General features: G+C 44.3%; 3 protein-coding genes and 1 long non-coding RNA gene across 5 annotated transcripts in view; 2 read left to right on the top strand and 2 right to left on the bottom strand.

Moving 5' to 3' along the window:
• LOC117808186 (striated muscle preferentially expressed protein kinase-like) overlaps positions 1-8,398 on the bottom strand; it is a 41,909-nt gene extending 33,511 nt beyond the window's left edge. The window contains exons 1-4 of the mRNA XM_034677758.1: positions 8,252-8,398; positions 6,887-7,539; positions 6,556-6,779; positions 4,691-5,180 (exon numbers count right to left, since the gene is read on the bottom strand). Of these exons, the coding sequence (XP_034533649.1) occupies positions 4,691-5,060 (370 nt within the window). The 5' untranslated portion in view covers positions 5,061-5,180; positions 6,556-6,779; positions 6,887-7,539; positions 8,252-8,398. The remainder of the gene's footprint in view (positions 1-4,690; positions 5,181-6,555; positions 6,780-6,886; positions 7,540-8,251) is intronic.
• Positions 4,436-5,531, top strand: LOC117808187. The gene is made up of 2 exons (XR_004630181.1): positions 4,436-4,548; positions 4,701-5,531. It is a non-coding gene; the product is annotated as an uncharacterized LOC117808187 (long non-coding RNA).
• A 639-nt stretch (positions 8,399-9,037) lies between the features above and the next one.
• Positions 9,038-10,978, top strand: inha (inhibin subunit alpha). Its single transcript, XM_034677317.1, has 2 exons — positions 9,038-9,463; positions 9,809-10,978. Exons 1-2 carry the CDS (start codon positions 9,157-9,159, stop codon positions 10,552-10,554), a joined length of 1,053 nt encoding a protein of 350 aa, XP_034533208.1. The 5' UTR covers positions 9,038-9,156; the 3' UTR covers positions 10,555-10,978.
• Positions 10,979-11,261: 283 nt separating this feature from the next.
• On the bottom strand, positions 11,262-19,878 carry LOC117808082 (gap junction gamma-1 protein-like). Of its 2 annotated transcripts, none has more exons than XM_034677554.1 (5): positions 19,729-19,878; positions 14,683-14,954; positions 14,370-14,595; positions 13,612-14,283; positions 11,262-12,903 (listed from the first exon to the last, which is right to left on the bottom strand). In XM_034677554.1, the coding sequence occupies exons 2-5, from the start codon at positions 14,920-14,922 to the stop codon at positions 12,890-12,892; spliced, it is 1,152 nt and encodes a 383-aa protein (XP_034533445.1). In that variant the 5' UTR covers positions 14,923-14,954; positions 19,729-19,878; the 3' UTR covers positions 11,262-12,889. The 2 variants fall into 2 exon arrangements, with proteins under 2 accessions (XP_034533445.1, XP_034533444.1); XM_034677553.1 differs by having other exon boundaries at positions 19,547-19,872.
• Between the last annotated feature and the right edge of the window lie 1,310 nt (positions 19,879-21,188).

Consider the following 21,188-nt stretch of genomic DNA (forward strand, 5'->3'; position numbering starts at 1 on the left):
TGTACTGTTAATCCAATTGAACGTTATATGCGGAGAATGTGAAATCATCAAGCACGTATGGATTATCTCTGCTCCAGAATGCAGATGTAGGCAGGACCAGGCCAGATGGGGAGGACTGGGTCGATAAGACGGCATTAGATCCATAAAAGACACTTGGATTTACAGGTTGTGACGTCAGAACAAGTAGTTTAAATGTGATCCAGTCAAAACGTAGAGGATAATTTGAGTGTTTATGGGGAAACATATCCATATCGGCACTATTACAAACAAGATTACTGTACTTAAAAGCAAAGCCTGCAGTAGAAAGCATTATCCCTGAATATAACAGAGGCTTTACAGCAGGCCAAAGCCGACAGAGGAGACAAAATGAATCCAATTAAGCAGCCACAATGGCAGCCTCTGGAGAATTACCTTGTTTTCATTTCCATTACAGCTGTTCCACTCAGTTGAGTCTGCATTTTATAATTCCCTGCCACACTGCTATCTGCTCTCCTTCTCTCTTTCTCTTGCTTTAAACAATTCCCCTCAAACCCGTGTGTGCTATTGTGGAGCGTGTTTTGTTTGCTCCCACTCACCTCTCTGTTTCTTGCTTCTCGGCCCACTCACACCTTCCCTGACGCCCCTCAAAGCTTTCCGAGCTTCGAGCAGCTCCTTGCGATACATCTTCGAGAACCAAACCGGTTTCTACTTCTCCCTGCCGTACAGGATTCCTCCAGCAGGCTTCTTCATCAACACTAAAAACAAGGTGACACCAACTCCAACAGGCCTTCCTCTTCCAGTCTCATGCTGCATGAATTATCAGATTGGTCAAGCACGAATCGGTCGGACAAAGATGGCTGCTGGACCTTAACATTTTACCTCCCTCACTCACCCCATGTCTGTCCTTCCTCCCCTCTCCCCTGTCTTCCCCGAGTCCTCCTTAACTTTCCCTGCCAACTTCACCCGTCTATTTCCAGTCTTGCATAGTACAACCCCTTCAGCCGTACTGTACTCTCCCTCTGCACCCCCTTTTCAGAGGAGCCTGCCTCCCCCCCCTAGTTATAGCAGGAGATTAAACACATGCTGCACAACAACCTTTGCCGTCCTCTGTGGGTCACTCTGGGGGGACTTTTTGAAACTCTAGAACAAGGCAGACATGTTGTGATACAGCATTAATGATATGATACAAGCGCACATACATTATGGAACAATGAGACAGCTACAGGGACGGCGTGGAGTGTGGGGCGTCTATTTCAGACACGTAGTGCTCGTAAACCTTGGAGCTGGAGGTGAAAATAACAGAGGAGCCTTGGATGGGATGAGGAGAAAGTTTGAGACTGTGTGGTGAGATGAAAACAAGGCTTCACGCTGAGGTTCTGCACACGAGGAATTCTGTGTGGTCTAAATATGAACGTGATTAAAGCTCACTAAGACTGTCCCATGGATAAGAATATCACGAGGGCTGAGACACAATATCATTATCAATATGGCGATGTATGTTCTCCTTCCCTCTCCTCAATCATCCCTTTTCTAATTTTCTGCACCCTTCTCCTGTCTCTACCCTCACTAGGTACTTCCTGGGGTTTATAATGGGCTTCACCTGTTCCCTTACACTGATCCTCCTCCTCCCTACTTTACAATTAGACAAAGTGCACCAGGTTTCTGCACACCCTCCCTCCATATAATTCAATCCTAACCAGAACTTCTACATGCAAACCTTCCTCCCAGAACTCATGCATCCTCCTCTCCTGTCAATACCCGCTCTGCATCCCCAGGTTGAAATCGACTCCTGCAAAAGGTGCAACATCTAAAATGTTACTTCATGACTAACTGCAGGTGCGGTCTGTGCGGCTCCAGCTCCTGCGTCACAATACAACAATCATTGTATTATAAAAGCAGCTTAAAAATACCACAGGTGAGTGATGTGTCACTTTCTAAGAGCCTCCATCAAACCGCTCCTCCGCCCTTTATATCCTGACGGCGTGTTAATCAAAGCCGGTACTCAGGGTGACGTCAAGAAGGTGGTCTAGACTTGTGACACAGCACTACCCTGGTTTCTGGTTGGTCTCATCTCTGGAGGTGAAATCTTAAAGTGGCAGAACTGGATGTCAGCCTGACTCACGGCTCAAAAGCAGCCATTAAAACTCTACACACACACACACACACGTGAACACACACACTAACAGATACCCACAGTAATGCACATTCACAGCCCACGCCCTCCCTCCCCTCCCCTCCCGTCCTGTGTCTCTTTCATCACGCTGACCGTGATTGAGTGTGACAGCGCCGCGTCTTGACCGTGGCGATGCTATAATTATCTGTGATGTCTGCTGGTGCAATCGGAGAAGGGGGCCGGCGGCATCCACACATCACTAGAGCACGAGCCCTGTGGCCAGCACGACACATACCGCGCCATAAATAACCACAGGGAGAGAGAGGGAGAGGGAGGGAGAGAGAGGGGGAAATGGAAAGGAACCAGGACATGGTGGTTAAAGCAAACATGTTAGTTTGCTGTATCTCTGACATGAATATCTGAAACAATCCAGCAGGATTTCAGGCCAGAAAAGAAAGATGGAGGTCGTTTCTGTTACAGGAAGTCAAGACAAGCCTTCTTTACAGATAGTATCAATCAAAAGTGACTTGATATTCGTCTGTTTCCCCTTTAAAGCTGTGTTAATAGAGTACTTGAACAATCTCTGGCTTCCATCAGAGGTTTGAGTTGTTGCAGGGTTTTTATCAGAGCTTAACTTGGAAGTTTTTGCATCTAGGTCAGGCCCTTGCAGGGTCAAGTCTGATGCAAGCCAAAATCTCCCAGCAGTCAAATCCAAGTCAAGTCCCCCGCTCTTCATTTCTGGGACTTCAATGTGACACGAGTCCGAGCTCAGGGCGCTGAGAGACAGAGAGAGAGAGACGGACGACAAAGGCAAGGGCGAAGGAGCAGAGTGAATACTGACAATGACATGTCTCGTATTAGATCACATCTCTCAAAGAAACTCAAGTCTTACTTTTGCTTTTAACACCTGGAAAAAGACACTTGCTTGGTTTGGAGTTTCTGCAGCGTAGTGACGAGTGTTGCAAAGTTGGAAGTAGCAAAATGTCAGCTATCAGTGTTCTTTGATTACACATCTGAAGCCTTTTCATCTCAGTGAAAGTTAAGACAATTAAAAACCTCAAACGAAGCTGCAGGTATTGATCATAACTAGTAGAAATGATTCATCTTGTTGCTTAAAGCCTTGTTTGCTTCAGAGGAAAAGGGAAGTAAGATGGCAGGAATAATTCATGGGGATCAAAAGTTTGGAGTTGAAACCCGGGCGAGTGAGACCGAGGGGTGCTGAGTGATACGCCAGCTGGACCGAGCCTGCCAGCTCATAGTGTGAGAGCTGGTGACATGTGAGCTCAACCGTCGCCTTTCTACCCCAGGCCAAGGCAACAACTCCGATCAGACCGACGCGGCGATGATCTCACTGGAAATTGTATTCTATATTTTACACACGGGGGGCCTCTGTCAATCAAAGAGGTGATGCAAACAGGTCAGGGGTATCTATAACTCAAATTGTGATGACTGAATAGTTTGAAGATGTGTTTCTGCCTGGTATTAAGAAAGTAGAAAAGAATCATTCATGCAATCTGAGGTTGGTTTGTTCGGTCATTACCTGCACTGAATACAGGGTTTACAACACAAAGACTGCAGCACATCTGTCCTGCAGCACCTGACGTTCTCTGCAGGGGATCAGAGAGACAGGATTGAGGTGTCAGGGGTTAAATAAGAAGCTCTAACACGGCTCTTCTTAAAGTTATGAGCTGCAGGTTGCACTCTTTGTTATGGATCATTTCAAAACACGAGTTGTGTTTATAAAACCTGCTGCAGATGATGATTACTCTCAAACATGAGACACATACAGGAAAGAGAAACATCAGGAGGCGGGGCCGGGACTCTTAATGAGCTACACTGATGCTGTAATCTCAATGAGGTGATTGATGTGCTTACAGTCTGGGAGACGTGTGAGGATGATTTGGAAGATGGAACAGATGGGACTGCTGCTAAAGCATTTCAAAGAGATGATTTATGTCTCAGGTGAAGACTTACGTTGACAGTTCGACCACACCGAGAGGAACTGTCCCAACAAGTCCTCCAATCTTTGAGATGTGATGCCAGAGAAGCTCTACTGTACATCAGGACATCTCTAGCTTTTTAAATAGCTGTATTATCGTTACAACAAACAGTAGCAGCTGATACTGAGTGATCTCCACCCTTGCAGACCGTCTAATGATTTGTTTAGTCTTGAGGGCGACTAATTTAAGTTTCCTGAAACGCACCAGATGCTAAATATCTGCAGAGTAAGAATGCACTCAGTAAACACAACAAGCGACTCCCAAGTTCAGCCGTGCAGCGAATGAGGAGACAGCAGGTGCAACAAAGCCTGGACTCCATTTACATTCAGGAGCTCATTTTAAGAGTCTCCTGTTGCTGCTCTGCAGACGAGGAAGGCCGGGGTTACTGTCTGATGATTAAAACACACACGGCTGGATCTGCATTGTTTAGTCTGAGTGCACTCTCCATGACCTGAGGTAATGTTTCAAGGATGCATATTAATTAAAGGAGACTTTAGCTTCACAGTTTTGAATCTTAAGTCCAAATATGTTCAGGTTTCATGGAGGAGCGTTCACCAAGACAGTGTGAGGTCAGGTTGATGTGTTGTCATGTGTTTACCTTCACCCAGGTCCATAATGGCCAACACAGCGCTGCATCTCGCCTCTCCCAGCTCATTGGTCGCCACGCAAGCGTACAGGCCAGCGTCACTCGTGCGGCAGTCCCGTATCCAGAGACCCCCGGAGTCCTGGTTTTCAGAAGGAGGTAGAAGCTCATCGTTGTGGAACCAGCTCAGAGAAGGTTTCGGAAACCCCGAAACAGATACCCTCAGTCGGATGTCACAGCCGGTCCCCACCGCTGCTTTACGGAGTTTACGGATGAAAGCTGGTGGTGCTGGTTCTGTACCATCAGCGCCCGGGTTCTTGGAGACTCTGGGCCTCTTTGGATTAGTGCTGCTGGCACTAGGACTGGATGCAGGGCGGTCTGACATGTTGATTTGTTTCAGGGCTGTCCTCTCTGGTAATTGATTTTGGGATCAGCGGTTATTGAAAGACTCCATCGGTTCAGACGCCTCTGAGCTCGACCTCGACCTTAGCCTTCACAATGAGGACTGTAAGGACAAGAGAGACTCCATCAGGGTGACATCAGAGTTATCTTTAGACCGTGTGTGTGACTGAGTGTGCTTCTCATAAAACATTACATCACACTTAATCTTTTCAGACAAACCCAGACTGAAACTTTCATGATGAGACAGCTGTCCTGTGAATTTTTCCTTGAGGCACCTTCTACCCTCCTTACCTGCTCAGATACTGATCCTTGACACCTGTGAGCTGGCTACAAAAGCCTCTGACAAGCCCCTCCCACTCTCTCTCTCATAGCCAAGATCAGCAGCTATTACTCTTCCTCTGTTGTTGTTTTGTTTGTATTCGTTTCTGTAATAAATATTTGGTTATAGACTTGACTCATGACTCCTCTATGTTGCCTCCCCTGAGCCAGGGTCGTCACATGTTGGGGGCTCGGCTGGGATTAGAGTTTAGTTATTGTTTCCCTCTACGTTGTTCTTTGTTTGTTATTTAGTCTTTCTTGTTGGGGGAAAACTGGGCTCAGGTCCTTGGTCTTATGACTGAGAGGAACCACAGCTTGCCTGGAGCCCGGCACGCCTCAGAAGACATTCAGGCTTGAGTTAAGTCAGGCAGGTACTAGGGGGGTTGCTCACTTTGCTCACTAGTAGGAGGATTTGATAAGTTAGGTGAGTTTAAGTTGGTGCTTCACTTACATATTTGAGAAGGCATTGAAAAGAACGGGTGGTGCTCTTTGACTACAGTTGCAATCAGGTTGCATTATGGGAAGTGTAGGCTCCTGACTTTGCAGGGTTGAGCTCAGCCTATAGTAAGGGAACATAAGTGAAGTTAACTCTCCTGTTTTCAAATCTGTCTCTTTTGAGCACCTTAAAATTTATGAACACTACTTTGTCGTCCTTCATCTCTGACACAGGCCTCGTCTGTCTCACACAGACAGATGAAGCTGTCTCATAGTGGCCTTGCTGTATGTTTTTACCTCACACACTGACAGCTGCTTGTGAATCATGTAATGTCATTTTAAGTTACAAACCTCTGAGTGAGAGGTGAGGTAGTTTGTCCCTATGAGAGGAGTCTGACACTGAAGGCCTAGTCTCCTGAAATGACTCACTTTGACACCTGGTTTTCCATCTTCAGGGAAAGTGAATGAAATGAAGATGACTCTGGTTTGTCTCTGTGCAGAAAACATCAGATGAAACCCTTACCGGTCACTTTCAAACACTGAGGAGTTTACTGGACTCCAATGAGAGCTTTCATGTGATATTAAAGGGGAACTATTCAACCAGGATCAAAGAAAGCACCAGCATCAGATTTCTTTCATATGCTAATTAACATTTCACTAATATGCTGATCTGGAGAGTTTCTATAAATAGACTTTCCTGGATAATACCAAGAAATCCAGCTTACCTCACTCCTGCCTCCACAGCCCAAAAGAATCCCTTTGGACATCCCCGCAAAGTCCAAGTGAAGGTAACCGGATCCATCCAGCAAAATGTCTCATCTCAAATCATTTGTCTCTCCGTGTCCTTTAGCGAGCTCAGGCTGGAGGTGTAAGTCCACCCGAGATCATGTAGCATTAGCAGCCATGGCCGTGGTCCCTCCCAGCAGCTTTGACCCTGGAGAAACCTCGGCTGAAGAGAAGAGGACGGATCCTTTATTCTAAATGTCAAAGCACTCAGGCCTCCTGCTCTGCATGTCTTCACTAACTTTGACTACATTTACAGAAACACACTTTCACCTCTTCCAGCTTGTCAGGGCTTTAACCAGCTCATATTATCCGTCTCCCTCTCTCTCTCTCCCATCTCACCGCCTCACCCCCAACTCCCTCAGGTTGGACACGACAGCTGCACCACCACGGATAGGTCACATTTCTTGAGCTGCCATGTTTGACCTGCACACACACACACAGAGAGAGACACAGACACACACACAAGCTCCCACACTCCAAGCCCTTTAGATAATGTTATCAACCAAGATGTGTGTGTGTGTGTGTGTCTGAGAGTGTGTGAGACGGGCAGAGACAGCATGCTTGTGACAGTTGGAGGTGCTATTAAAAGAAAGGCTAAGAATAAAGTGGGGACCAAGTGATTCATGCGACTGTGGGGCAGTGATATAACAAAACAATGTAATGTATACGAGTGAGCATCAGTACGGATCACCTGAAGTCCAAAAGAGTGTTTTCTTTTATTGTGGGGACAAGATATTAACTTTTCATATCATTAAAATGAATTGTATTTTTTATTCACACTCCCTTTTGGTCCATATGTCCTTTAATGAATGACTGGAACATTTTAAAGGTCTTAATTTAGGAGGTAAACAAATGCAAAACTTAGATTAATCTCTTCAGATCCCTAAAGGCAACATCTCATCCTTCATCCTTCACTTCCCAACCTGAAAGAAGACAAAAAACATGTGATTTGACATCTCTATTAAGTCATTTTTCTTCCTACAAAGTTTTCTTTCATACTCAAAGTATTACCTTTCAATTTTGTTAATTTTAAATTTGTGAAATGCCCCTTTAGCAAAGAAAAGCATGTAAATAAGGGGTTATTTTGCACTGTGCATGAAGCTTAAATCAATCAAGCAGGCTATAGTATAAACTAAATACATTTAAATTACTATTTTAAGTCTTTTTATGTCTGAAAACTGTGTTTTAGTCACTGTTTTCTACCACTGTGCTCCTTCTGGTCAAAGTCCTGGAAAGTGCCTGAAACACTCATAAAATGCATAAAGCAGTGTAATGTCGCCCTCTGGTGGTTGAACACAAGTATTACACCATAAAAAAACAACACTACTCATAAATATTCAGTTAATTCTTACTTTAAAAATACAACAGTGACTTTTCTGTTCATTGTTTTGAATTCAAATAATTTAGAATAATTGTATCGATCTTATGATGTATGATCTGTATGATCGGTATTGATATATTTACTTAATTTAATTAAGTTAAGTTTTCCGGACGTGTTTTCTTATTGATTACATACCAGAGCTAGCTATCGAGACAACATGAAGATAAAATATTTAGTTAACAACCAGAAATGTTAAATTTAGAAAATAAATGTGACTGTAATTAAGAGAAAATGGTAAAAGTGTGTGACTTTACCAGGAAACATTGACGGTTATCTTCCAAGCTCTACTTCCTGTCCATCGATGAAAGACTGCCGGGCGAAATAACAACGGAACCATAAAACAGGAGGAAATAAATTGAAATTAATAATATAACTGTATGTTTAAGCTCCTTCTCTTGATCAGTGATATATTATGAATATTATGATTATAAAAAAATAAAAAAAATGGCGTAAAATGATATATCTGCCACCAGCCTGCAGTTCCCACTTCTGGCCACATGGGGTCGCTGTTTACCAACAATTCAAAAGTCAGGACTTAAATTCAACCTAATTTGAAAGGAAAAAAAGCAATTAAAACAATACAAACTCAATTTAATGAGTGTTTTAAAGCTCTGGATACAGCCAAACTATTAAGAACATTTTTATTAAAACAAAGCATAATTTATTTTACTGTTTTATTTGTTTCAAACTGAATTTATGTGTTACAAATGAGGTCTTTGGTATGCTGTGTCCTTGTAGATGCACACATTATTAAAAACAATTTCTCCAAGGCGGACTCAAGGACTGAGATAAAGACAGCACAGAGAGGTACAGTAGACACAGGCTTTGTATGTAGTGAGAGAACAGGTGTGTGTTTGATATGGTGTATTATCCTGCAGATGATTACAAAACAAACTACATTAATGCAGATTATGCAGTAAAACTTTAATTAATGTTAGAGAATAAATATATTGGCCTTTAAAACTTCATATTGTGTGAAGCTGCCACAAAAACTCTCAAGGTCGCTCTTTGCTATCTCCTCTTTGTGTGTTGGCAACAAAATACTTTGCCTGCAGACTTCAGGCGGACTCAGATAGCTGCACAGTTACACAGATATGTGTGAGAATAAAGAAAGCCACAGCAGAGAATCAGTTTACTGGAGCTATAGTACTGTACAGACATGGTGTCCTGCAAAGTCTATATCCTGGCCCCTCTGTGGATCCTCTTTCTGACACAAGCTTGCAGAGGAGATGAGCTGTCCAGGGAGGCGGTGTTGTCCTGGTTCAGAGAGCGGGTTCTGCAGGGCCTGGATTTAGAGGAGCCTCCTCAGACAACAATGCAAGGTCCAGATGGGGGTACAGTGGAGCAAGAGGCAAGGCAAGCACCCCTGAGTGCCCCGAGGGTTAGCAGGACTTCAAGAGTGCGGGTCAACCAGCAAACCAGCCCCAGCCAGGATACCACTCAGGTTATTGTCTTCCCAACTTCAGGTAAGATCTCAAGATTATTTAGAATCTGATTCATAGCAACAAATTAAAAAGATGGGAGAGTAAACAAACTTTTGCAGTAAAAATGCATCAAGTAAGTTGTCCCTGAAGTGTATGGACTCATTGAAGACCCTAAATGTGGATTATTTCAGTGATACCAGCTGCCTAAGAGAGGAATTTAAACACCCTCCTGTGTAAATAATATCATTGTGATGATTTTACTCCTGTTTTGTTCCTCATGTTAAAGCTCCTGTGAGGGACTTTCAGTTTGATGGGGTATTGGCGCCCCCCTGTGGACAAAATGTAAAAATGTTTCATGCCCATGAAGATCTAATCTCACTCTTGCAGACTCCTGTTCCCCGTCCGACTCAGAGCCTGCAGACACCCCCAACAGCCAATTTACCTACTACTTCAAACCCTCAGTGAACAACCATGAGACCCGGCTCACATCAGCCTACTTCTGGTTCTACGCAGGAGAAGAATCTTTAACCAACACCTCCGCCCAGCTCTTCATCCTCACTTCAGCTCAGCAGCTCCTTCAAGCTGCAGAGTCTGCATCCCTGACGAGCTCTGATGGATGGCTCACCTTTGACCTCAATCAGAAGCTGCTGGCGTTTGTGTCTGAGGGTCCGATCCTGCTCCAGGTGCACTGCCCGGCTTGTGAGTGCCATGCGGACAAACCAGACAAGATGCCGTTCCTCCACCTCCACATTCAGCCTCGTGGTCCTGTTCGATCCCCCCGTCAGGCCCCTGTAACCATCCCCTGGTCTCCCTCCGCCATCGACCTCCTCCAGCGGCCCTCCCAGGAGAGACCCCGGCACAGCGACTGCCACCGAGAAGAGATCCAGATCAGCTTTGAGGAGCTGGGCTGGGACAACTGGATCATCCACCCCAAGGTGCTGACGTTCTACTACTGCAGCGGGAACTGCTCGGCCTGGGATCGGACCAGCGCCATGCTGGGGATCACGCAGTGCTGCGCTCCGACGCCGGGGTCGATGAGGTCGCTGAGGATCACCACGACGTCTGATGGAGGGTACTCGTTCAAGTACGAGACCCTGCCTAACATCATACCTGAAGAGTGCACTTGTATTTGAAGACTACACATTAAAGGGCCAGTTCTTATTTACGTCTTGATTAATCCATTTGACATTTTAAATGCTTTAATTAGCTTAAACCTGAGCATTACCTCCAAATCCATGCACATTCAATCAAATTCCTTTCTCTGCAAGTTAAAAAATGTGTTGCAATTTGGGTGAACTGACCCTTTAAACCTCTGCTTCAAACTACAGTTCCCTTTCTTATCTCCTGCATGTTTGTGTCACTTTTATTTAGCTGCCATGTGGAAATAAAACACCTGAAGATCTGCAGTTTCTTGCCTTGCCTGTGTTATAGCTTATCACCACTAGAGGGCAGTATAGGCTTACTTTTGGAGGAGCTTCTTTCCATGAATACCTTTAAAACTGTCTGAAATCTGCTGTTACTGAGGATACTATCATGCAATTAAATCACAGGTTTGTATATGAGGTTTTGTCTTATTCAATATTTCAGTTTTTAGTGTTTTGTTCAAGTGAAATAAAAGGTTTTTCCTAATCTATACACTTTAAAGTTGTGAAGTTATATACTGATTTAATTCCCCTTAGTTTCTGGAAGCTATTTAAGATGTGATCAATGCAGTATTAGCATTAATTGACAGTCAAACAGATGTGAACTATGATCTAAAAGCATGCCTCTTCCCAGAGACTGCAGGTTGTTTTCTGCAGAAACTCTCCCACAGACAAAGATAAGTCTGACGCCCAACTCATAACGTTCAAATATATTTATTTACTCTGAAGACAAAATAATCTCTACAGTTACAAAAACTACAAAACTTACAATAGAACAAAAAAAGCATTGAAAAAAGTACCATATTCAAAATGGAACGTCGTACCTTGCATGAAGTAGCAAACATGAAATTGAGATGATTACAAAAATACAGCATCAAACAGCTCTTTGGCGATCTGCAGTTTCATTATTCCAGCCAAAGATCATAAAACCAAAGTACACTGAACACGGAGAGCGCTTGATCAAAAGTCTCATGATGAATGGAGATTGTGTGTGTGTGTTTACATGGCGCCGGGCTGTGCGTCAGCAGCCAACCTGTCATCCTCTCCTCCTCTCCTCAGCTGGGTTGTGTGTGTGTGTTTCTTTTTGTTTTCCCCCCGGATGCATGAAAGCTGCAGCACCCATGTTTCAGCACAGCGGAGAGGGGCAGTGGCGCACGTCAAGGATGGAAAATATGTCTCACTGGAGAAATATGTAAATTCAGAAAGACAAGGATGGAATGTCTTTGTTGACGGTCGCCCAGGAGACAGATGTTTTCAGCTGTTTCTCCAAAAAGAAAAAGTGATATTTTTTAAACTTTCTGCACTAACATTATGAATCATTTGTTTTGTACATTAATCAGGGAAAGGAAAAAAAGGATTGTCTAACATCCAAGAGCCTATTTTTCAGCAGTCATGTGAAACAGGTGGCGTTCAAGATGCCAACTCTTCCTTCTAATCTAGACAAAAGGAAAGAAATCAAGAGCTTTGGTCAAATAAAAAAAAAGGTAAATAATGAATTAATTGTACCAAAAAAGTTGATTCTTGGAAACCTCTTGGAACATTTCCGGTCAATAAAGAATTCAAGCATTTCCCAGGTAAACATTTTGGCCGATTTGAGCGAACATACAGGCTACAAAATCTGTCAAATATTTCTGAAAGGTGTGGTGTCTCGCTCTTAAAACACAGGTAATCCCTAGTATCAGATCTGTTTTACTGAAACATGAAAGATGAACCAATCTAGCACAGGTTAAGCTGCAGCCAATGGAAAAAAAAAAAATCTACTGCACGTGCTCCAGACACGACATCACCCCGGGCTGTGTTGTTGGAGATCCTCTGTGCAGCCAACATGCAGGGACATTTTATAAACAGAGAGCCACTCTTTTGAAGGAAGACAACAAAAGTAGACTTGGCCGGAGGAGTTTAAAGCTTTCCATAATCCAAGCGAAGGTCTGAAATGGAGGATTATTACGGCATGGCCACAAAAGCAGAGTGGGCGTACAGGGAAAATAAAAAAAACAGGGTGTAGAAAAGTTTGAGCTGAAGGCACCGTCGAAGGGTTTTGGACGTCGGTCGCTCGGTCGCTCGGTCGCTCGGCAAGTAGAAACTGGAGATGTGGCGGGCTTTCAAGTTTACAGTCGTGGAGATGAACCTTGGTCAGCTTTCAACCTGACCCCTAATACTGAAAGGCACATTTCTCTCAACCACACACACACACATACATACACACACATACACACACACGATTTTGGTCTCCCTCAGTGGTCTGACTGCACTCCCATATGTGCTTCCCCCATGTGTTTAAGGCCAGTAGGAATGGAGGCGCAGACGTTTGAGGCAGGAAGCACGCTCAGGCATGTATTCCTGGGGGAGGAAGAACAAAACAAGAGGGATATTCAGCACGTTTGCTCACTTAAAAACCTCATCTTTAAAAAGGGTTGTTCCATGACGCTCTGCTGACTTGAGGTCAGGCCAGGAGCTACAAGTCCATCCATGGAAACTGACTCCATCACTGGTTCATAGAGACGTGTCATTTGTGGAGATCTGTGGAGATGTGCTGCATTAAAGGAGCGTTAGTTTAAAAACCGGTGGCTGGAACAAAATCAACTTCCAGCAGTAAAGTTAAGCACTGTGAAATTCTCCGGGGCATTTGTGGATTACTCTGTTACAGAAATCAGATGAAACTTAATTGTATATGATGTTAGTGGGTTCACTGCAAGTTGCAAAACATGACTTATGGAAGAAGTATTTTTATAGGTTGGCAATATTTTGTCTTCCAGATGTTTCCTCCAAACAAATCTAGTGTTAGATTTGAGTCTGAGCAGCTTACAGGGTCTTTAAAAGCTCATTCTAAGAGTCTGATTGTTTCATTTTCAGCTTTCAAAGATGTCAAAAAAGGAAGAAATCTCAACTTTGCAGCTTGTTTAATGTTAAATACAAGTTCAATCCAGAAAGAGGTCTACTTTGAGGTTCAATCACTTCAATATTTTGAACAAGAACTCCTTTAAAGGTGAGAAGGTGACATAAAATAAACCCTCTTAAGTAGTTTAGCAGTGAGGGTCGTACTCGTACCTTTCTCACTGGTCTCTCCCTGCTTCTCCTGGGCGAAGTTGAGGCGGTTCTGCTCGGCGGCTGTCTCTGCAGCCGTGTTAACCTCAGGGCTGCTGCTTCTTGAAGGGCTTCCTTCATCCGCCTGGTAGGCCAGGTCCAGGTGCTGCTGGGCCAGCTTCAGGTGCCTCCTCAACCGATCCAGCTCCCTGGACGACTGCGCCTCGTCCCCGAAGCTCTCCCTCCCCGAGTCTCCCATCGGCAAGTCCCCTTTCAGCTTCTCCTTCTTCATGGTGGCGTGGTACCCGGGCGGAGCGGTGGGGATGGAGCGTGACGATGAGGGACGAGGGACACGTGAAGTCAGAGTGGCTCTCCTGCGGAAGGTGTCCCTGACGCCGCCGATCCCCAGGTGGATGATTTCGAAGACGGTGAGGAGGAGGCAGAGGAAGGACACGACGTACATCACCAGGAGGAAGATGGTCTTCTCGGTGGGGCGGGACACGAAGCAGTCGACTGTGTGCGGGCACGGCGAGCGGGTGCAGACGTAGGATGGGATCACCTCGAAGCCGTAGAGGACGTACTGGCCGAAGAGGAAGGCGACCTCGAAGGCAGAGCGCCACATCAGCTGGCACACGTAGACCTTCATGAGGCCGTCTCGCAGGATCCGCCGGCGACCGTCGTGTTTCTTCTCTGAGCCTTCAGAAAGAAAACAGATTATAATCTGAGTTATGTGAACAAAAACAAACATTACTGAGCTGCTCATCTCTCCTTCTTCTTCTTACTTTTTTCTGCCTTGTCAGCCTTCTCTGGCTCAATCTCCTCCGCAATCATGGGGTCTTCCTCTCCATTGTCCTCTGCCTCCTCGTAGTCTCTGACCGCCCCCCTGCTGACGATGGGCATCCTCTTCTTCTGTTTCCGGGCCGGCCTGTACTCGCTGTCTTCACTCCTGGCGATCTTGTGCATGGCAAAGCCCAGATACATGATGGTGGGGGTTGTGATCATGATCACCTGGAAGAAACAAGAGCATGTTGGCTTAAACTCTCAGGGTCATGATGATGTGAAGATGCAGGAGTAAGAATCTGTCTTTCATCTCACCTGGAAGATCCAGAATCGTACGTGTGACAGCGGTGCAAAGGCGTCGTAGCACACGTTCTCACACCCAGGCTGCTGCGTGTTGCACACAAATTTACTCTGCTCATCGTAGTAGATCGTCTCACCGCCGACCGCCGTGAGCACGATGCGGAAGATGATGAGCACTGTCAGCCAGACCTTCCCCACAAACGTGGAGTGGTTGGAGATCTCGTCCAGGAGGCGAGTGAGGAAGCTCCAGCTCATGGTGCCGAGGTGACCGGGGAGCTAAACCAGCTCTGGAAAAAAAGGAAAATAAAAAAAAAAGAGAGGAGACGGAAAAGTTAAATCCTATTATACTTGTTTTTGTTTTGCTTTTTGCTTTTTATAGTTCACTGACCAACCACCGTATTGCAAACACATGGCCTTCTGCACAGTTTTACTGTTCCTGTTTTTCTTGAGGTTTCAGCTCTACAGAGTCGAAAGACAAACTAAACAAAACTCTTTCCATCATTTACGGTCAAAACAGGGATAATCCGGGAAGCAGGAAAACAACTTAACATTTAGTTGATGCATTAACGAGTCAGCCAATACAGAACTAACAACACCTTAATCATCATTTGAGTCATTCCTACAAGGCAACAGCATCCAAATATCCTCATTAAATCAGGGAGCATGTTTAGGGAGGGGATGGTTCTGCAGAATCAGGTCGAGAGGAGACCTCGACCCGGACACAAGCCAAAGATGGGACAACATTTTTGCCACAGTGTCAACAGGCTGAGATAAAACGTGAAGAAGGGGATCAAGGACAAAAACAAAGACATGAAAAACTGATCTGTGATTCCAGTTTGAAGACTAAATGATTAATTGCTGCAAAACTAGGCAATGTATCTCCTTTTTTGACACCTTCACATAAAGTCTTCTCATAGGAAACACAGCATGCACACGCAGGTTTACCTTTCTACACAACCATCAAAGAATGCAAGATAAAATCTGTTACCTCGACTCCAGGGTCAGACAAATAAACAGCCACATTCTTTGTTTTAATCAGACTCAGGTCTCAGGTCTCTCCACGGCGCTCTCTCTGTGATTCAGACCTGCTGTAGCCGGGTAGCCCTTGGTGACAGTTTTGTCCCCCTTCATTCTTCACACCTCCCCGCTATTCAGAGCCCGAGCTGCTTAATCAAACATCAAAAAGCCTCAGCCGACAAGTCGCAGCTAGCTGTGAGGAGACCTGCTGCGGCTTTGGATCGCAGGAATTATGATACCAGAAGGAGTCAATGGGGCTTATGAATTTATTTCCTGCCACCTTGCCAGGAATTATCCCTTTAAATACTTTAAAACCACTATTTGATAATCTGACGGGGCTGTGACATGAGGAAAGGACAGAAGTGGACATTTGTTCACTTAAGTAGCTGATTTAAGTCACTGCTCTTTGGAGTCTGATCCAAATGAACTCTGTCAGACAACATGAAGTATCTCATTTGTTAGATTGAAGCTCTACATTGAGAAAGAAACACATTTTAACTCATACAACTTGATTTCTCAAACACCAAACTTCCAACTAACTCCTGGAGAAACACCACGACTTCTTGGACATATCTTCTCTTAAATTTCATCTTTCAAAAAAAGGGTGTAACACAGAAGATTACCAGAATTTCATGAGTCATTTCATCAGAGAAAGGCTTACGCCATTACAAGCATCTTTAGGCATGTCTCCTCAGATCAGTGCATTACTGTCCGGCCCTCCCTCGCCAGGTTACTCATCCATTCCTTCTCTCCAAACTGGCATCTTCTGACGTTTTTTGGTGAGGCTGACTTGCCCGAGCCTGACCAGAAAAATGTTCTCCCTAAAACCAGAGCCGTCATGGTGAAAGTTCAGAGGCTCAAACTTAACCAAAACTATGATAACATGCTGGAAGTCTGCCTCCTGGCTAGATCCAGACGAGGAAATTATGGGCCTGGAGAATTTTCTCCCATCTGAAAGAAAGTCAGACATTTACTCTTGAAGGGGTTTAAAACACAAGTGACTGATTCTTGATGATGGGGGGAAAAAAGAGCCGACTTAGAGACCCTGAGAAGCCCTGAGACAGGAACAAGCACAGCTGGGAGGTGACATCTGTTTTACCCCAACATACAATTACAAACCCCACCTATAGGCTCTACTGTGGGTGTTAAAGCAGAGGTGTAGAGCACCCAAACATGGAAGAAACACTTTGAAACACAAACAAACCAACAAGCAGGCTTCCCCACATGCTGCAGCAGCTTGTTCCTACCAAGGCTTTAAAAATTAAAGCCCTGCTCACATTCAAAAAGGCTAAATGTCTCTTTAAACATCATCTGACCCAGTTGTGACTGCTTCATGTTTCCTCTATTGAAAGTCTTTGTGATGTGATATTCTGAAGCTTTGAGGACACGACCCGTTATGCAAACTGCAGCACGCTGACCAGAAAGCATCTTTCCAGAAATGAAAAGTATTGCTGTCATAAATCCTCCGCAGTCTGACCACTAATGGGGAACTCATCTGCATAAAAGTGAAATCAAAAACTGGACTGCCAAAACAAGAAGCTGGAGGGCTTTCTTTACTGGACCTCTGAGGCTCTACCTCTTAAATCTTTAACAAACAGATACCTTAGTATGAAAAACACACCCTCGAACTTAAGAGTTATGAAAACTTGACATTAAAACAACGTCCTGTAATCAAGGAGGAACAAGTGTGTGCTTGCTTTATGAAGCTACTTCTAAGTGTTTTCAAGCACAGGGGTGTGTCCAGATTTTAGGGGGACTTTTCTGCAAGTTGGGTGGCCAAACTCAGACAACTGGCACACGATATTTCCCCCCCTTATTTAGTAGTTTAACTAAAATTACCTAGCTGTCTTAATCACCTGGCTGTGTTAAGAAACTGGACTCATTTAACAGTAAATCCAATCACATCAAATCAATCTGCCTGACACTGTAGTTCTGTAATTTCTGACAGCACTGGTAATCTCCTGCCTCAGTGTTGTAAGATTCAACCATAGAAAAAGGAACAAATACATCTTGTTAGCTTGATTCTTACATGATTCAAAGCAAAGATCTTTGTCCAGAGTTAAAACTTAAAAGCTTGCAAGCAAATTCACATCAAAAATGTATCTGCTGGCTACTTTTTAGTCAGTGTGTAGGAGTGTCCTTGCCCTTTTCCTTGGCCTGATTCCTCTCCTGTGTACCCGTCTTGTGAAATAGATGTGTGACGTATTTGTTCTCAATTTAAAAGTACCAGAAAAGGAAAAAGTGCCACATTTAATTGCAAAGAAAACATCGCACAGCCTGTTGCAACACATCCCATCTCTTACAAGGAAAATCCTACTCATGGATGAGTGTGGGCACCCCTAAAGACCTCTTGATACGCCCCTGTTTGAATGGGGTATGAGCTATGAGGGAATGTTGAGTCTGCAGCAGATTATGGAGGAAAATGTCAGCAAATGCAGATACGGTGACAGATATAGTTAGCATTTTAGAAAAGGAATAACATGTGCACTGATTCCTTCATCAATGAGACTATACAGGGGTACTTTCTACTCTGTTATTGAGTGTGAAGGTCAGACCACCATACAAAGTTAAAATACTGCAGAATACAAACTGCAAGTTTACTGAAATTCTCTGAATCATCACAGTTTGGTTGGTTTGTTTATATTCCTGATGTTTAATTTATTAAAGTGTGAGTCAGAAGTTTTGATTCTTAGCTTTAGTTCAGTGTAACATGAAGTCCAAACAGCAGGTGTTACTGCTCCAAAGAGGGTGGATCCTCTATTAAAGTCCCCATGAAAGGTTTCCAAAAGGTGCAGGCCTTTAAGGAAAAGGTTAAAGACCCGTCTCTCCTCCCACAGTAGACAGACACTTTACAGCCCCCATTATGACCACACTTAAATGCCCTTGCTGCTGTACATAAACACAAAAAGGTACACAAAAAGAAGGTGCTTATCACCAAACAACCTGTTTAACTTGAGCAAACTTGCATCCAGTCTCAAGTTAATGCAAACATTTTGGAACAGCATGCAAACAGTAGCTTATTTGCTCATGTGGGCTAAACCAAGCTCAACTGATTTAATGGCTTTTCTGCTCCAGGAGTCACTGGGCTGCAGGAGGAGATGGAGGGGGTTGAAGAGTTTTTTGGGCAGAGGATCTGGACAAAGCGAAGGCGAGTTCGCATTCCTGCCTAACCAAAAGCAGAAAGCCTGGATTTTAGGGTTCAGGGAGCAGACAGAGGGCACATGAAATCCCCATGCAGTCTGTGCAACTTTTAAGACAGGAGGACAGCACCTCCAAATGACAACCACTGCTCTTCTTTGAGTGCGTAAAGTAAGTACTTTCTGTTCGCTAAAAGCATCCAAAGGGGAGCCAGAGTTTATCCAAAAGACAGGGTGCCTTCCCTGTTTCAAATCACAGTAAAAAGAAGTTGAAAGGAGGGTTTTCAAAGAGCTGTTGAAGGCTATGAACACGCTTTGCTGACTCAGACTGAATTGTTTTGGAAATTGTGGCATTCCTGGAGGAAAACAAAGTGCTGCCAAGCTTCAGTGGGGAAACAAAAATCCGGTGGATTAGAGGATGAAGCCGTCATTTCAGACAGTAAAAGACACGATGAGGATGGAAGGTTACAACCACTGTTAATAGGAGACTTACTCATTAAAATAACAAAGGAAAAAGAGTGTAATGGCAGGGAGTGTGTGGTGTGTGTTTATTCAGCAGCGTTCTGATGTGGCAGGAGTTTAAAAATAGCTTTTGGAGACACTTTTACGCAGCTCTGGAACACTTTAAGTCGAACACTACCTCTTTCTTCAAAGTGGAACAGGTTACTTTGCTCTGCTTTCAACTTCTAACTCACGAAGAGAGACAGGGTTTAGCTGAGACTCACCACTCTCCGGCACGCGTAGATCCAAAACTCCTTACGTGGAACCCACTTTGAGTGATTCTAGACTCAACCCTGCTCGTAAAATAAAATCCCGGATGACAAAAAACAACTCCACAGAGGTTTAATGAACTCGTAGAAAGACACTGAGCTGTCTCAACAAACTTTCCTCGCTGCCAAACACCCACCTTCTGCGCTCCAATCCGCGCGTCTTTCTCTCCTCGGGCTTAATTGCTCGACCAGGTTTTCCTAATTAGCGCGCGCGCTCTCATCGGCGTCTGCGTGCGTCCGCGTCCGAGCCAGTCCTTCAGTGTGAACCCATTCAGCTCGCTTGACCCCATGTGTCGGCGAACAAGAGAGATTTCTGATTTCTGAATACTCCTCCTCCTCCTCCTCTTCCTCCTCCTCCTCCTCCTTCTGCACCTCCTCCACGGAGGCCTGAAACTTGAGCCCCGCGACACTGACTACTGTTCTGCCCTCGCGACAAAGGACAATGGAAATCCTATTATGCCTTTTTATAATAAGAGGATGCCATATTAAACCTCTGGTGTCCAGGGAGAGTTCAGTGGAATTTTATAGGGTATAAAAATACAACGAGGCACAATGAAGCCACAAAAACCTCTCTGCTGAAATCTTATACCTTCTTTTTAGAGCATAGTCATGCTGCTTGGCTCCAAAATGCAATAAAAAGTACATTTCTCACAATAAAATGATGAAAAACTCACATAATGCCTTCATGAGTACATTTTAAAAAGGTGGAATATACAAAGTATGGGAGTAAAGCCTTTTCTTAGGGTGCTTCAACATGTCCACCAATAAAACATCTCTATGTTACATCAACTTGAAAGTTTAGTTCTATATTTGTTGGGATTGTGGTGCACATGCTTAGACATAATGGTGAAAACTGGTGCAGCAGCCTCCTGATGTATCTTAGCCTCTGGTTTCAAAAGTGAAGCAAAAACCAAAGTGCTGAAAACCTGCATTTCCCTAGCTGCCAGCAGGGGAAGATTATTCTAATTGCAATTAAGAATACAGTTATGTTTATACTGCATTGCACCAAGAGGAAACCCCCAGTGTTGAAAATTGAAGCCAGTGCAGAGCTGCAAAAAACTGCAGTTCCTCAAGTGTCCACTTGAGGCAGGTCCCAAAAGCCAAGGAATCTCCTGTAGGTTCCATGTTTCCAGACCTTTCTTTAAAGCACAATTAATCATGCTTGCATGGTCTTAGACTTTAGAAAACTCTCTTTTAGGGTTAAAGAAAACATCACATATTTGGAGTTTCACACGCTATATCTTCCCCCTTAAGGGATAGAGGTGTGTAGTTCCTCATTTAGGACCTCTCTGTTTGAAGAATCTCCACCTGAGAAGACTTATGTTGCCAGAATCTGTTTACATTCTTTCTGTTTTGATGCTATAAAAAAGTACACTGTGTGCTACAAAAGCATAATCTAATCATTCCTCTTTCAGCCGAAGACCCGTGTTATCCTCTGAAACCAGAGTTTGGCAGCTCGGCGATCCTGACAGAGCGCTGCGTGACTACAGCTTTTAGAAGACGGGGCCCACCATCCAAGATTTTAGTTGAGTCCGGCGTTCAGCAAAACAACAGATTTCTTGCTGTCATGCACGCTGCAGCTGTAGTGCTCCTGATC

This window comes from Notolabrus celidotus, chromosome 24 (genome assembly GCF_009762535.1).
Source record: "Notolabrus celidotus isolate fNotCel1 chromosome 24, fNotCel1.pri, whole genome shotgun sequence".
Taxonomy (NCBI): Eukaryota; Metazoa; Chordata; class Actinopteri; order Labriformes; family Labridae; genus Notolabrus; species Notolabrus celidotus.

Coding starts and splice junctions, on each gene's coding strand:
- LOC117808082 (XM_034677554.1), bottom strand. CDS start 14,922: ATGAGCTGGAGCTTCCTCACTCGCCTCCTGGACGAGATCTCCAACCAC. Junction 14,596..14,682: donor TACGATTCTGGATCTTCCAG/GTGAGATGAAAG, acceptor TGTTTCTTCCAG/GTGATCATGATCACAACCCC. Junction 14,284..14,369: donor GGCTGACAAGGCAGAAAAAA/GTAAGAAGAAGA, acceptor TTCTTTCTGAAG/GCTCAGAGAAGAAACACGAC.
- inha (XM_034677317.1), top strand. CDS start 9,157: ATGGTGTCCTGCAAAGTCTATATCCTGGCCCCTCTGTGGATCCTCTTT. Junction 9,464..9,808: donor TATTGTCTTCCCAACTTCAG/GTAAGATCTCAA, acceptor TCACTCTTGCAG/ACTCCTGTTCCCCGTCCGAC.